General features: G+C 38.9%; 1 protein-coding gene across 1 annotated transcript in view; it reads left to right on the forward strand.

Moving 5' to 3' along the window:
- The window catches only part of PCLO (piccolo presynaptic cytomatrix protein), a 337,379-nt gene that overhangs the window by 178,031 nt on the left and 142,089 nt on the right, over positions 1–17,259 (forward strand). The window contains exons 5-6 of the mRNA XM_090286882.1: positions 4,017–9,102; positions 9,468–11,482. Of these exons, the coding sequence (XP_090143008.1) occupies positions 4,017–9,102; positions 9,468–11,482 (7,101 nt within the window). The remainder of the gene's footprint in view (positions 1–4,016; positions 9,103–9,467; positions 11,483–17,259) is intronic.

Below are 17,259 nucleotides of genomic sequence, written 5' to 3' on the forward strand. Positions count from 1 at the left end.
GAAAATAGCAGAACTAAGTTTTGCAGAGGTGTCTTGGTATGTTCATCACTACTACAGATGTCTCAAGATATGACACAATGCAGTGAGTTTCAAATGGGTCTCACTTTACTGCCTTTCAGCAGTGTAATATTGGAAGGGAAAGGAATTCTCTACTCTTTGCTTTATATTGGCAAGTAAAAGAATATGAGTTTTAGCCTCTAAAAATGTTGTTATTGTTTCATATACACAAACTAGGAAGGCTCAAGTAGCCATAACTCTATACATGGGAAATGCACAATACATAATAAAATATAAAAGTCAGTATAATAGAATGTAATGGAAAATATACTTAGAAAAACACAGGAAAATGTTCCTCAGGGGAGCTGAAAAATAACATTGCTATTTTTTTTAAAGAATGCTTAAATTATGGTTGTTCCCACTCACTACCTCCATCTAAGATGACAAAATTCTCATGCAAATGGTAGCTACTGGAATTTGATTCTTATATAATAATTTCAGAGGTCATTCTAGAAGCATTTTGTAAAAAATGAAATGGATAATTATTTTTAATCTGACTAAGTGAAAAAAATAATAGAAAATAAGAAAATTCAGTGATGTTTATACACACATGTATGTGTATTATATACATATGTAAGTTAGAAAGCACCATTTGAATTTATTTCATTAAATCTTAATAGGTTATTAAATTGCTTAATATTCTTCTCAAAAATAAGTATACAGCCACACATTTTCGAAGCAACTGAGAGAAAACTCTCCATCTTTGAGTTGTAGAGACATTTGGGAGAAAATAAGCCCAATTATTGTTTCCTCACATAAATACTTTGATCATATTTTTTCCAGAGTTACAGTACTTCAGACATCCATTTGAAGTTTGAATAATTAGAGAAATTCAGACCCAACTTACACTCTGTTTTACATTCTTCTCAGTTCCAACTACTCTTTCATGTTTAATCAAATAATTTCCTTGTTAAGAAGGGTTATTTATGAAGCAAGGGTTTGTGATGTTTAATCTGTACAGACTGGTTAACCTACATTGGTACAAATTGCAGTGTACTTGCACCAGGTATCACATGAAGGAGTGTGGAGAGCCATAGGAAGGCTAAATCGATGAACAGATGAACACCTCAGTGTGCCGATCTCTGTATATGAAGAAAAACTTGGTGTTCAAAGGTTAGCAGCAGGTGAAAAGATGAGTGTATAGGAGTCTTAAATCAAAGAGGCAAAGGGCCTAATTGGTCTGTGATCTGATTATTAACAAGTTAACAGTATAAAGAAGCAGGTCACTCACCTGTGTCAAGGGATTTTATACCTATGCTACTTAGTATGATAAAAATGGACATTATGAGTTTTTCAATATATTATTATACAATAAGTACATGACCAAACCTGAACAATTTGGCCAAATGACCTTTTGTTACCTAACTTGACTTTTTTACTAACCAATCCTAACATTTATCTTAGACCCACAAACCTGTAGACAAATTCTTCCCAGATTTTGCCACCTTGTAATATGGAGAATAAGAGTCCTTGGTGGGGAGGAGGGTCATCACAGCATCATCATAGTTAAATTATGATTGAATCCTGTAATGAATATGGAGGAAAGAGACCAAGAAGATAGAGGCAGGAGGGAGAAGGGGCTAAAACATATTACTGAAGAAAGAAGGAAAGCATGAACACAGGAGCCTCATAAAAGGGATTGTAGGGTAGGTATTTTGTTATTTATTTGTGTTAGTCTTCTGTCTAATGTATCTTAATTTCCTTTGTCATATTATATATGTCTGGTCCTAATCTTAGTTTTGTAAAATGTCGCTAGAACCTTCAGAATCTACTGAGTAAAATTATAACTTATCTTTAATATATTCAATGAAACAATAGTAACATGTCTTCTATCTATGTATAGTCTTGTTACATTGTTATATTTTATAATATGTGCAGACACAATATAAAGAATGCAAATGAATCCACCAAATTTTGATTATGAAATATCATTTTCTTGACCTTTTATTCACAAGAAGCTTAGATACTCACTCCGCCCCTGTGCTTATGGTGTTTACTGTGATTTAGTGAAGATTGGGAAAGAACACAAAAAAGACATAGAAAGCATAGTAGACTCAAAAAATGTGCCTCTGGCATTGTGTGGGAAGTGAGGAAATGGAAATATCCCTCCACTGTGACCATCCAGAAAGATTTTATTAGAAAACTGCTTTGCCTGTGCTTACCTCTTCCGTAGGTAGCTCTTTTAAGAGAAAGGAACCAAGTTTGTTGGGTGCTCATTAGCCCTATTACTATAGTCTCATAACTGCAAATAAGTAACCATTTCCTGCAAAGACATTTGAAATGGTCCGGGGAAATTAATTCCTGGGAAACCAAAGAATGGGCATTGCTTTTTGAACGATGTTGTGAAAAATATATCAGACTGCCTTTTTTTAAAATTGAGTTATGTTGTAAATTCAGCAAAAGCATTTTACTCTACAATGTGTTCAAGATACATCCCTAACCATTCATAATAAAGACAGATATTGAGATGAAAATGAATATAAAATGAATATCAAGCCAACAACTTTTATATTTGAGAGCTCTGTAGGTAAAAGAAGGAGGATGAGGGGAAGGATGTAGAGAAGCTAGAAGAAAAAAGGAAAGAGGGAAGGAAGGAAGGAAGGAAGGGAGGAGCTACGTTTTTGAGTGTTTGCTGTTTGTTATCCAACCTGACATCTGTTCATTTGATCTGTACATAGGATGGAGAAACCCATGCCCAATGAAAATATTGAAATGGTTTGTTCAAGACACAGACTTAGTGGAACTGAGGTGACCTTATAGGAGAGCATTAAATAGAATATGTACTTGTGCAGCTCTTCCTCTGACTTCTTCCTTTCAAAGGGATGTGGGGTTATTTGATGTTCTCCTTTAAACATGGAAACTAACTGAATCAGTTGGGTTTCATTTTGCTCGTAGGTTTTTAAAATTTGGACTTATGCAAAAGTCTCTATGTTTAACATTTTTATTCAAGGCCTCTCTGATTCTTGAATCAAATTGTCATCACGACCATATCATAGGAAAGCAGTAGTTCAAGCCTGTGATTTGTCTACTCTGTCTTAGCTCCTTGGAAAGCCCCTGTTTCCATTCACAAAGTTATTGTTCTGGTTGAAGGGAGCTGACTTTGAAATACTGTGAATTTAAAAATTCAAGTATTTTCAAAGTCAGAAGACATTTGTAAACAATATTTCTTAAATATCTTGAGGGTGGGATACTGAAGATAAATGTAATTAACAACTCTACAAAAATAGTATCTATTTCTCTTTTACTGAAGACATGAGTCAGACCAATTATTGCATTACTTTTTCACAGTTTATAATTTCTAAGCATTCTATTCAAGTGATACAGCATTATAATATTAATCTCAATACCAAGTAAGTGTAGTGTTTTACATTTTTAAAGTGTCTTTTAAAAACAGTGCTTTGTTTGAATCTCTCTCAGAAATAAAAAATAACTCCTTGATGGTAGGTGGGGCAAATACCATTATGGCCCCATAATGATATATACTTACTTAAGTAAATTTTCCAACATCCCATAAGTCTTGTAGACAGAGAAAAGCCTATCCTCTGATTCTTTCTTTCTTTGCCTGTCCTCATAATCCAAAAGTATTAACGTTGTCACTGGAAACTTGTCATTAAATTTTTTCTTTGATAATTTGAATTCTAACCCAAAGTAAATATACTGAGAAATAAAATCACATTTTTTGAAGGAAAATGGTATTGAAATGTAAATAATAGAGTATTAATGAACTAAAAATGTCATTGTGAATTGACATTTAAACTTAGATTAAAGGAAAATTAATCAATCAATATGTATTAACTATTTTTTTCCCATTCAAGATTTATTTTAAAAAATACTGGCATATAGTTGAAAACATTTTCAATGTTTTTTCCATGTTCTTAATATTTATTTGTGAGTAATGGAAGGGCCATTTTATTAGTTTAATCACGTTAAGCTTTCCTGTATCTTTTCCTCTCTGCTAGGATAAGGAAGATGACAAATCAGACACCTCAAGTTCTCAACAGCCCAAGAGCCCACAAGGTCTGAGTGACACAGGATATTCTTCTGATGGCATATCAGGTTCACTTGGTGAAATTCCAAGTCTTATTCCAAGTGATGAAAAGTATTTGCTCAAGGGACTCAAAAAGGACTCTTTTTTACAAGAAAGTGGCCCCTCCAGCCCCTCAGATTTGGCTAAGTTAGAAAGTACTGTGCTGTCCATTTTGGAAGCCCAGGCAAGTACACTTATTGAAGAAAAGTCAGGAAAGAAAACACAACCTCAAGTGCTTTCTCCTGAGCAGCCTAAGGATGAGCAGAAAACTCAGAGTTTAGCTGAAACACTGGAAACTGTAATTTCAGAGGAAAAGCTCAAAGATAGCCAAGAAGAAAAAGATACTTTTACAAAACATGGCCAGAAAGATGCTCCTTCCAAAAAGGACCCCAAAGAAAAGTCGGAGTTTGTTGATGACGTATCCACAAGAAGACAGCCTTATGATTCAGTTGAAGACAGTAGTGAAAGTGAAAACTCACCTGTTCCACAGAGAAAACGTAGAACTAGTATTGGTTCATCAAGCAGTGATGAGTATAAACAGGAAGACAGTCAAGGGTCAGGTGAAGAAGAGGACTTTATACGCAAACAAATCATAGAAATGAGTGCTGATGAAGATGCTTCAGCTTCGGAAGATGATGAGTTCATTAGGGAGCAGCTTAAAGAGATTAGTAGCAATATTGAAAGCCAGAAGAAGGATGAAACAAAAGGCAAAGGGAAAGTAACAGCAGGAAAACACAAGCGACTGACGCGAAAAAGTAGCACAAGCTTTGATGATGACGCAGGGAGACGCCACTCATGGCATGATGAAGATGATGAGACATTTGATGAAAGCCCTGAAATTAAATACAGAGAAACTAAAAGCCAGGAGAGTGAAGAACTTGTAGTTGCTGGTGGGGGAGGGCTACGTCGATTTAAAACAATTGAACTCAACAGCACGACAGCAGATAAATATTCTGCAGAGTCATCACAGAAAAAAACAGCATTGTATTTTGATGAAGAACCAGAATTAGAAATGGAAAGCCTGACAGACTCTCCAGAAGATAGGTCAAGGGGGGAAGGTTCGTCTAGTCTTCATGCTTCCAGCTTCACACCTGGAACATCCCCTACATCCGTGTCATCACTTGATGAGGACAGTGACAGTAGCCCGAGCCATAAAAAAGGAGAGAGCAAACAGCAACGCAAAGCTCGGCACAGATCACATGGCCCTCTTCTGCCTACTATCGAAGATTCTTCAGAGGAAGAAGAATTGAGAGAGGAAGAAGAGTTACTGAAGGAGCAAGAAAAGCAGCGGGAATTAGAGCAGCAACAAAGAAAGAGTTCCAGTAAAAAATCAAAGAAAGACAAAGATGAACTTCGAGCTCAGAGAAGGAGGGAAAGACCAAAGACTCCACCCAGTAATCTCTCTCCCATTGAAGATGCATCTCCAACTGAAGAATTGCGTCAGGCTGCGGAAATGGAGGAGCTCCACCGATCTTCTTGTTCTGAATATTCACCCAGCATAGAGTCAGATCCAGAAGGTTTTGAAATAAGCCCAGAAAAAATAATAGAAGTGCAGAAAGTTTACAAATTGCCCACAGCTGTGTCCTTATACTCACCAACGGATGAGCACTCTATTATGCAGAAAGATGGTGGCCAAAAGCTGTTAAAAAGTGCTGAGGAGATATATGAAGAAATGATGCATAAAACCCACAAATATAAAACTTTTCCAGCTGCAAATGAACGAGATGAAATATTTGAAAAGGAGCCTTTGTATGGTGGGATGCTAATAGAAGATTACATTTATGAATCTTTAGTAGAGGACACATACAATGGTTCAGTTGATGGCAGTCTGCTAACAAGGGAAGAAGATGAAAATGGGTTTATGCAGCAGAGAGGGAGAGAGCAAAAAATAAGACTTCCAGAACAGATTTATGATGATCCTATGCAGAAAATTACAGACCTCCAGAAAGAGTTTTATGAGTTAGAATGCTTACATTCTGTTGTGCCTCAAGAAGATATTGTTTCAAGTTCTTATATTATCCCAGAAAGCCATGAGATAGTAGATTTGGGTAGTATGGTAACTTCTACTAGTGAAGAAAAGAAATTACTAGATGCTGATGCTGCCTATGAAGAACTCATGAAGAGGCAACAGATGCAGTTAACACCCGAATCCAGTCCAACACAGGCCCCCGTCAGAGACGACATGACAGAGTCCACTATGGACTTTGATAGGTTGCCTGATGCATCTTTGACATCAAGTATTCTTTCAGGAGCATCTCTTACAGATTCAACTAGCAGTGCAACACTCTCTATTCCAGATGTTAAAATAACCCAACATTTTTCAACAGAGGAAATTGAAGATGAATATGTAGCTGATTATACCAGAGAGATTCAAGAGATAATTGCCCATGAATCATTGATTTTGACATACTCTGAGCATTCAGAAAGTGCTACATCTTTTCTACCCTCTGACACACCTTCCCTCACATCATCTGTTTCTTCAGTTTGTACCACAGATAGCTCCTCACCCATTACCACCCTTGAGAGCATAACCACAGTTTATACAGAGCCAGTAGACATACTAACTAAGTTTAACAATTCTGAGATTTCTTCATCAACATATTTTCCAGGCAGCATTATAGACTATCCCGAAGAAATAAGTATATCTGTAGATCAGACTGCCACGGCAGATGGTAAAACTAGTGCTGACCATATTGATATTTCTTTATCTGATATAGTACCTTCTATCTTAGAATCTGAAGAAACTAAATCCAAGGGGCTAATTGATGATACTATTTCCACTGACATATCTATATCTGAAAAAGACCCAATGAAGAAAGCTAAGAAAGAAACTGAGAATGGAATTATTCTGGAAGTTTTGGAAGCTTACAGAGATAAAGGGAAGGAGCCAGAGGCTGAACAGACAAAAATTAACTTATCTAAAACTGTGTTTGATCAACCACCTTCTGGAATAGGACTTCCAATGAAGGAGCAAGTTTCAGCTGCACGCTTTATATCTGGAGAAGTCTTTGATCAAGCAAAACCTGCATCTCAGTTACCATCTGCCACTCCTTCTGCTTCCTCTCTTCCAACTAAAACACATCCATTCTTACGAAGTTCTTCTTTGGACAAATCAGCTCAACCTCCTCCCCCTCCTCCTCCTCCCCCCCCTCCTCCTCCACCTCCTCCTCCTCCTCCTCCTCCACCACCACTTCCTCCACCAACCTCACCTAAAACCACTATTCATCCTAAAAAAAAGTTAACAGTTACAGCTCCAGTGACTCTAACTATGACAGCTACACCTCTAGTTGACACTGTTACTACCGTAGAGACCACAGCTGTTCCAAGAAGTAATGGGTTACCTGTAACAAAAATATGTAGCACAGCACCTCCACCTGTTCCTCCTAAGCCGTCTTCAATTCCATCTGGACTTGTATTTACACATAGACCTGAGCCAAGCAAACCTCCCATTGCCCCTAAACCAGCAGTTCCTCAGCTTCCAGTAACTACACAAAAACCAACAGATACACACCCCAAACCAACAGGTCTGTCTTCAACTTCAGGTATGACTTTAAATTTAGTCACTACAGCAGATTATAAATTGCCTTCCCCTACCTCCCCTCTTTCTCCTCACTCTAACAAGTCCTCACCAAGATTTTCCAAATCCCTCATGGAAACTTATGTGGTTATCACATTGCCATCTGAACCTGGGACTCCAACAGATACTTCAGCTAGTCAGGCAATTACCAGTTGGCCCCTAGGATCCCCCTCCAAAGATCTGATTTCCATTGAACCAGTATTTTCTGTGGTTCCTCCTGTGACAGCCTCAGAAATCTCACATTTGTCAGAACAGAGCCTGTACATCTCAGGAGCTTTGGAGACAGTTTCTGCTGTCCCTATCACAACACTATCTTCTTGTCAAGCAGCCCCAAGCTCAATTACACAGTTTCTTACCACTGAAGTTTCTAAGGCTGAGGTTTCAGCAACCAGAAGTACAGGCCCTAGTGTCGGTCTTGGCAGTGTCTCTATAACAATTCCTCCAGAGCCTCTTGTTTTAGACAACCTACATTTAGAGAAGCATCAGCATAAAGAAAATGGAAAGTTGCAACTTACCGGTGATGCCATTGATTTGCGTACAGTACCAAAAGTGGAAATTAAAGTAACTGAAAAATGCATGGATCTTTCTGCTTCTACAATGGATTTGAAAAGGCAGACCACGACAAAGGAAGCTTATGGGAGACAGATCAGTGCTGTCCAGCCCTCTGTTATAAATCTCAGTGCAACATCATCAGTAGTGACTCCAATATCCCTGGTCACCGAGACAGTCACTGCTGTCACGTGCACGGTTGGTGCAAGTTACACCGCAGGCACCGAAACCTTTGCGGGTATAGGACATGCCACAACACCACCACTTCAGCTTACTACGTCAAAGCATACTGAGCTCCCTTATAGGATACCAAGTGGCCAGTCCTTCCCTACAGTTAGGCAGGAAGCACCAATAAATCTATCTTTAGGTGCTTCAGCACATGCAGTAGCACTGGCTACTACAAAGCCTGTTACCGCACCTCCTGTTGGTGTCACAAATGGATGGAGTGACAGCACCATATCCCGGGGAATCACTGATGAAGTAGTGGATCTCAGTACAGCAAAGTCTCATAGAACTGTTGTAACAATGGATGGTTCTACTTCAAGTGTGGTGACCAAGATAATAGAAGATGAGGAGAAACCTGTTGATCTGACTGCAGGGAGAAGAGCTGTGTGCTGTGATGTGGTTTATAAGTTACCTTTTGGACGGAGCTGCACAGCACAACAGCCTGCAACTACTCTTCCTGAGGATCGTTTTGGTTACAGGGATGACCACTATCAGTATGACCGATCAGGGCCATATGGTTACAGAGGGGTTGGGGGAATGAAGCCTTCCATGTCTGACACTAACTTAGCAGAAGCTGGACATTTTTTCTATAAAAGTAAGAATGCTTTTGATTATTCAGGAGAAACTGATGCAGCAGTAGATCTAACTTCAGGGAGAAATTCTACAGGTCAGTATGATGTAGCATCAGACCTTTCCTTGAAATATCATTATGGTGTTCCTCATCTCATATCAGGATGAAAATGTGTTCCCTTTTCCATTTTGTTACTTTTTCTCTTTCTTTGAATATTTTGGAAACATATTTTGAAGTCCATGTGCGCTTTTATTTCTTCATTTTTAAAAAATTTGTCCTGTCCAAAGTCACCTGCATGTGCCTGCATGTTCAACATTGCTTTTATTCAGCATTTGATTAGGTTAACAAGTGAATTTGCATGCAGTCTTATTCATTATGTCCATCAAGACTGAGAGCTCTTTCAAACCCAAAAACCATCATTCATTCTGGGAACTGGACTATAACTCTACCCTATATTTCAGGTGAAGTAATGGATTATTCAAGCAAGACTACAGGTCCATATCCAGAAACACGACAAGTCATTTCTGGAGTTGGGATTAGTACCTCACAGTATTCCTCAGCAAGACTGACTCCACCTCCAGGACCCCAGTATGGTGTGGGAAGTGTTTTGAGGTCAACTAATGGCGTTGTCTATTCTTCAGTGGCAACTCCAATCCCCTCCACATTTGCTATCACCACACAACCTGGCTCCATTTTCAGCACCACTGTGAGGGATCTGTCTGGTGTGCATACAGCTGACACAGTGACTTCATTATCTGCACTGCACCAGAGCCAGCCAATTCCTAGATCATATTTCCTGACAACAGGTGCATCTGAAACAGACATTGTAGTGACTGGTATTGATATCAATGCCAGTCTGCAAACTATTACTATGGAAGCTCTCACTGCTGAGACAATAGACTCAGTTCCCACTTTAACCACAGCGTCTGAAGTGTTTTCTGAAGTGGTGGGAGATGAAAGTGCTGTTTTAATTGTCCCTGAAGAAGATAAACAACAACAGCAGCTAGACTTGGAGCGTGAGCTCTTGGAACTAGAGAAAATTAAGCAACAGCGTTTTGCTGAGGAGTTGGAGTGGGAACGTCAGGAGATTCAAAGGTTCCGAGAACAGGAAAAGATCATGGTCCAAAAAAAGCTGGAGGAACTGCAGTCTATGAAGCAGCACCTTCTCTATCAGCAGGAAGAAGAGCGCCAAGCTCAGTTCATAATGAGGCAGGAGACGTTAGCTCAGCAACAGTTACAGCTGGAGCAAATCCAGCAGTTGCAGCAACAGCTTCACCAGCAGCTAGAGGAGCAAAAGATTCGCCAGATCTACCAGTATAACTATGATGCTTCTGGAACTGCTTCTCCACAAACCACGACAGAGCAGGCAACATTGGAAGGTCAGTATGCTGCCCCAGAAGGTGGTCAGTTTTGGGCGGCTGAAGATGCAACCACCACAGCCTCAGCCGTTGTGGCCATTGAAATACCACAAAGCCAAGGATGGTACACAGTTCAGTCTGATGGTGTTACTCAGTACATTGCCCCACCTGGCATCCTGAGTACAGTTTCAGAAATACCTTTAACAGACGTTGTTGTAAAAGATGAGAAACAACCCAAAAAGAGGAGTTCTGGAGCTAAAGTCCGTGGACAGTATGATGAGGTAGGGGAAAATATGGCAGATGATCCCCGCTCTTTTAAAAAGATAGTAGACAGTGGTGTACAAACTGACGATGAAGATGTGGCAGATCGGAGTTATGCAGGTAGGAGAAGGAAAACTAAAAAGAGTGTTGACACAAGTGTCCAAACTGATGATGAAGACCAGGATGAATGGGACATGCCTACTAGATCGAGGAGAAAAGCTCGTGTGGCAAAATATGCTGACAGCACTACAGAGGCGGAGAAGACCAAACCCCTTTCCAAAGTCTCCAGTATAGCAGTTCAAACAGTGGCAGAGATATCTGTGCAAACTGAACCGGTCGGAACCATCCGAACACCGTCGATACGGGCTCGCGTGGATGCCAAGGTAGAAATAATTAAACACATTTCAGCACCTGAAAAGACTTACAAAGGGGGCAGTTTAGGATGTCAAACAGAAGCAGATTCAGACACACAGAGTCCTCAATATTTGAGTGCCACATCTCCACCCAAAGACAAGAAACGCCCAATACCTTTAGAGATTGGTTATTCATCTCACCTTCGGGCAGATTCCACACTACAGCTGGCTCCTTCCCCACCCAAATCTCCAAAAGTCCTTTATTCACCCATCTCACCACTTGCACCAGGCAAAGCCTTAGAATCAGCCTTTGTACCTTATGAAAAACCCCTCCCTGATGATGTAAGTCCACAGAAAGTACTGCATCCAGATATGGCTAAAGTTCCCCCAGCGAGTCCTAAGACAGCCAAGATGATGCAGCGGTCCATGTCTGACCCCAAGCCTCTGAGTCCAACAGCAGATGAGAATTCCAGGGCTCCTATTCAGTATACCGAGGGCTACACGGTAAGAGTGATTCTTTTCAGTTAGAAGACAATGGATGAGTTGATGTTAACCATGTGTTTGCAGACATTAGGAAGCAATAAATCTCCTGGTACCTTAGGAACCTAATACCAAATTTCAGTGAGTATTGTTTTACCAGTAATTTGGGGAAAAAATAGAAATGTATACGTTCCCACAGAAAGAATATGTACTATTTTGTGAGGCAAGATGAGAAAGATGTTTATTATTTTATGACAATGCGATTGCAAATTTTGTTCTGATCTTGAAATCTCCCAGGTGTTTATTGTAAACTGTAATTTCACTGAATGTAATTAATATGCATACTCAATGATGGTATGTTTATACCATTGGATATAAACAGATAAGGCAAAGGTGGCCATAAATTTAGACCCATGGATACTGGAATTCTTAGTGGGAAGGTGATTGTAGGTTACCTAATTGGTCTCTTCTCCCTCCAGCCAATATGTCTTCATAAAAGCGCTTAGGACATTTACTGCTCAAAAGAGAACATTTCTGGTAGGCAGGAGAATGTGTAATATAATCTCCATAGTTCATCCATGCTTATTTTGTTTCTGACAACTGTCTTAATCTAACCTCAGGTAAGCCTTAGTTCTGGTGGTTGTAAAAGTACAAAAAATTGTATGTTTCTTTGAATAATAGAGATTAACTAATAAATATTAGTTATTTAGTGTATGTAGGTATGCTTTGAAGGGCAAAGAACATAGATACATGGAACTCATTTGTGAAGAGCTCTATAGCTGAAAATAAATGTTAATAATGAGCTATAAAAGCAATTATACCCTATTTAAAATCTAATGTATAACTCATTAGAAGGTTATTGTTAAATATAATAGCTCAATTTAAAAGTTTCCCTTAATGCATTGGTTTTTGAACTCTAGGTCTCTAAACCCCGAAACTTCTGAATAGGTTTTTCTGAGATATTGCTATATTTCCCCTGACGCATAAACAGGGTGGAGCCAAAGTAGGCTTACAGTTGTGAGTATGCAAAACACAGTTTATTCTTCTATTATTATTTATTAATTATTTTATTATTTTCCACACAAACAACTGTAAATCTACTTTTGCCCCACCCTGTATATTAAACATTGGCTGTCAACTAAAAATCTGCCATTATATATTTATAGGTATATAGTAATATCAGTAGGCATATAAATAAACTACAAATTCATGTTTAAGTTTTCTGGTGGCACTTTTTTTATTATGTACTTTCTCAAACAGTGTATCCTAAATATAAAACTTTTCATATGGGGGACAGAGGTCATAACTATTAAGTCAGGGAACCACTGATACGTTGGGATTTCATTCAATTTACAGATAATTACTTTTTGTGTAGCTTTTTCCCCATAGAATTAAAACTATTGTGAGATGTTACTGTAACTCAGCTATAAAATATAAATATTTTTACAACTGTGGCCTAAAAATTCACCTAAAGAGTTACTTGGAAAACTTGAAATGTGTTTTTTAATAGTATTTGAAAGTAGTGTTCAAGGCTTCTGTCATTAGAAAGAATAGGCTTTTGCAGTTGATGTATTGATCATCTACTTACTATACGGCCCTGTACTCTTAATTCAAATGAACTCAGTTAAAGAAGAGATTCAGGTTGTCAAAATATTTTCCTCACAGAATGCACTTTGGACTTGAAAATATGAAATGAAAGCTACAATGGGTTGTATTGTATGAGTAATATTGATTAACTATTAAATCATAAAAGAACTTGAGTAGAATTACTAAATAACACTCCGACTCTGAAAAACCCTAGGTGTTTTGAGCCTTAGAACACAGTTTAATAACTCATTTTTCTAATTGGTCAAACTCAACATATGTTCTAAGATGGAAAAATTGTATACAAACTCAAATATATTGTTTTACTGCACACATGGCAAGGTAGGCCATTTTATATACATGCAAAGTTTTTAGCACTATAGATACTTTGATTTTAGCATGTGAATTTTACAGTTTGTTTCTTTGTAAATTTCTAGTCATACTTTGAGTCTGTTTTAATCTAAATTTTTAAATTATAAGCCTGGATTATTATTAGTTGTACTGAAAAGAATAATCTTCTAAGTGATATTCACAGTGATATGAACTTAAGAAGTCTAGCTCAGTAGTGTACATATTGTCAATTTTCTCAGACCAATAAAGCTGAAAATAATCACACCACTCAACTGGAATTGAGACAACACAGTAACACTTATAATTCAGCATGGAAGATAAGTTTTATACTATATGAGATTCTGTGGTAGGATCTCTTCCTGCAAGTGTCAGGAAGATGAATGTGAGATTTCTGTGGACCATGAAGAGAAAAATGACGATCATTCTAAATAGAGGGAACAGAATGTGTGAATGTTCAGATTGGTGAACAGATTGTAAAGCAAAGAGAAGGAGAAAGAGGTTTATGGGATCTAATTTGCTGAGTTAGAGTTTAGATTTACTTCCCATGGCTGGAGAGAACTTGGATCAAAGCCACCATCATTTTTTAATTTACACTATGCACTAGCCCTTGGACTCCCTCTACTCTTGGCTTTCTGACCGTTCTCTCAACTGCATCTCTAGGGTGATTTTCTAAAATGTATATCAGATTATATCATGCATTCTATAGCTTAAACTCTTTGACAGATTTTAATCAGATTCAGAATATATATCAGAAATTTCTTAGTGAGGACTCATATGGTCAGGTGTCTTCCTGTCTCACAGCCTCATTGGTCATTCACTGCACTTGCCTCCCTCCCACCCCCTGCACCTTCTCACTCTGCTCCCACTACTCACCTTGCTCTTCTTTCCTTCTTTGGGTGTGCCAGCCTCACCCTCACCCGGGACTCATGTCTACATCTCTCTCCCCAGATCTTTGCCTGACTAACTCCTTTGCACAGGTTTCTGCTTAAATTTCACTTCCACAGAGAGGCTCTCTTTACCGCATTCTCTAAATGAGTCAACCTGTCACCATGGGTCCCCATATCTGCCCCCTCCTCATTTGTATATATTATTTAATCAAATATCATCTTTCATGTTGTAGAACACAACCTCTACAACAGCAGGAATTTTGCTTTGTTTGCTGCTATAGTTGCAAGTACCTGGAACAAAGTAGGCCATCAGTATTTATTGAATAAAAGTGTTAAAGGGACCAGTATAGTCATAGAAACAATGGCATAAAACATTCATTAAAAGACTCTGGCTGCTTACCTTTTAATTACCACAATCTAGACTGATGCTAGCCAGTCTTGTTGATATTTAAACTGATATCTCCTTTGCTTAAAATGTCAATTCCTCTTTATTTTTATGTAGACACCTGAAACATTGAACACAAGTTGAAGTGTATTTATTTATTTTTAATTTATTTTATTTTATTGTTGTTCAATTACAGTTGTCCCAGTTTTTCCCCCATTGCTCTCCCCTGCCCAACCCCGGCTCTCACAGTCAGTCCCTACCCTGTTGTCCATGTCCATGGATCCTTTAAACTTGTTCCTTGACTAGACTCCCTTCCTCTTCTTTCCCCCACTAACCCCCTTCCCTCTCCCCTCTGGTTGCTGTCAGTTTGTTCCTTATTTCCATGTCTCTGGTTCTGTTTTGCTCATTTGTTTGTTTGGTTCATTAGGTTCCACTTATAGGTGAGAAAATATGGCTTTTGTCTTTCACCACTTGGCTTATTTCACTTAGCATAATACTCTCCATTTCCATCCATGCTCTCGCAAAGGGTAATAGTTCCTTCTTTCTGCTGCATAGTACTTCATTGTGTAAATGTACCACAGCCCTTTGATCCACTCATCTACAGATGGGCACTTAGGCTGTCTCCAGCATTTAATATTGTAAATAGCACTGCTATGAACATAGGGGTGCATAGGTTCTTTTGAATTGGTGTTTTAGGATTCATTGGGTATAATCCCAGCAGTGGAATTTCTTGGTCAAAAGGCATTTTCATTTTTAGTTTTTTGAGAAAATTCCATACTGTTTTCCACAGTGGCTGCACCAGTCTGCATTCCCACCAACAATGACTGTTATATTTAACTAGCTAGTCCAGCCACCTTAAGAATGAGTAACAAAGTCCAAAATAGGCTATTGACTTTGTCATGGTTCCTTTTTTCTTTTCTCATTGTCTTTTTTTATTGTTTATTCTATTACAGTTGTCCCATTTTTTTCCCTTTCACCCCACTCCATCCAGCCCACCCCTCTCCCACAGTGAATCCACTCTCCATTTTCCATGAGTCATTCATACATGTTCTTTGACTTGTCCCTTCTCCTTCCTTCCACCGTTCCCTCCTCCCCTCTCTCCTCCTACAGCTATCAGGCTGTTCCTTGTTTCCATGTCTCTGGTTCTCTTTTTCTCATTAGTTTGTTTTGTTCATTAGATTCCAGTTTTAAGTGAGGTCATATGGTATTTGTCTTTCACAGTCTGGCTTATTTCAGTTAGCATAATAGCCTCTAGTCCCATCCATGCTGTTGCAAAAGATAGGAGTTCTTTCTTTCTGCTGCATAGTTTTCTATTGTGTAAATGTACCAGTTTTTAAATCCACTCATCTACGAAGGACACTTAGGCTGTTTCTAACACTTATCTATTATAAATAGTATTGCTATGAACATAGGGGTGCATAACTTCTTTTGAATTGATGTTTCAGGATTCTTTGGGTATAATTCCAGTAGTAGAATTGCTGGGTCATAAGGTGAGGGGGGACGCTCCTTGTGGTTTCAGGAATTGTAGCCCAAGCCATGAGCCAGCCCCCACCCCCACCCCACCCCCGGGAGGCATTTAAGTTTCAACAGAAAACTGGAAGGCTGAGGCAGACAAGACCAAAGGCACTCAGAGGGTTCCCATGGGAATTGGGGTTTAAAGAATACATATTACGCTTTAGAGCTTGCTCTGCTTTTCTTATCTCTTAGCAGGGAATGTATGAAACCTTGCACCTAATGCCAGTGTGGCGTCAAGATGTTTAATAGACTCTAACACAGACTGGTCACTGTGCCCTCTATACTGATACTTGTAGTCTGCAACTGTCAACTGTAATCCTGACGCCCAAAAGCTATTGATGATTTATGAATTTTGACTTGGTATCTCCCATGCATACCTTTCTCAATAAAAGGCATGAGGAACGGAGGTCTTGCACTTTCTCCACTAGAGGGAACATCCACTTCCTTTCCCCACCCCCAGACAAAATACAGTGTCCTGGATAAATTTGTTCCGCTGTGGTCATGAAACCTCTGCTGGACAGAGAAGTTTCAAACCGAGCTGGGGCGTTGGAGGCAGCTCAGCCTCAATAAGGCAGCTCCATTTTTAGTTTTTTGAGTAAATTCCATACTGTTTTCTCCAGTGGCTGCACCAGTCTGCATTCCCACCAGCAGTGCACTAGGGTTTTCTTTTCTCCACATCCTCCCCAGCACTTACTATTTGTTGATTTATTAACGATGGTCATTGTGACAGGTGTGAGGTGATACTGTGTTGTGGTTTTAATTTGCATCTCTCTGATGGCTAGTGATATTGAGCATTCTTTCGTATGCCTCTGGGCCCTCTGTATGTCCTACCTGAGGAAGTGTCTGTTCAGATTCTTTGCCCGTTTTTTAATTGGATTGTTTGTCTTCCTGGTATTGAGTCATATTAGTTGTTTATATATTTTGGAAGTTAAACCCTTGTCCAATGTATCATTGGCAGATATGTTCTCCCATAGTGTTGGTTCCCTTTTCGTTATGATGATGGTTTCTTTAGCCTTGCAGAAACTTTTTAATTTGATGTAGTCCATTTTTTTCTTTATTTTTTTCTTCCGCTAGGAGAT

Source organism: Furipterus horrens, unplaced genomic scaffold (assembly GCF_987537825.1).
Source record: "Furipterus horrens unplaced genomic scaffold, mFurHor1.1.pri manual_scaffold_9, whole genome shotgun sequence".
Classification (NCBI taxonomy): domain Eukaryota; kingdom Metazoa; phylum Chordata; class Mammalia; order Chiroptera; family Furipteridae; genus Furipterus; species Furipterus horrens.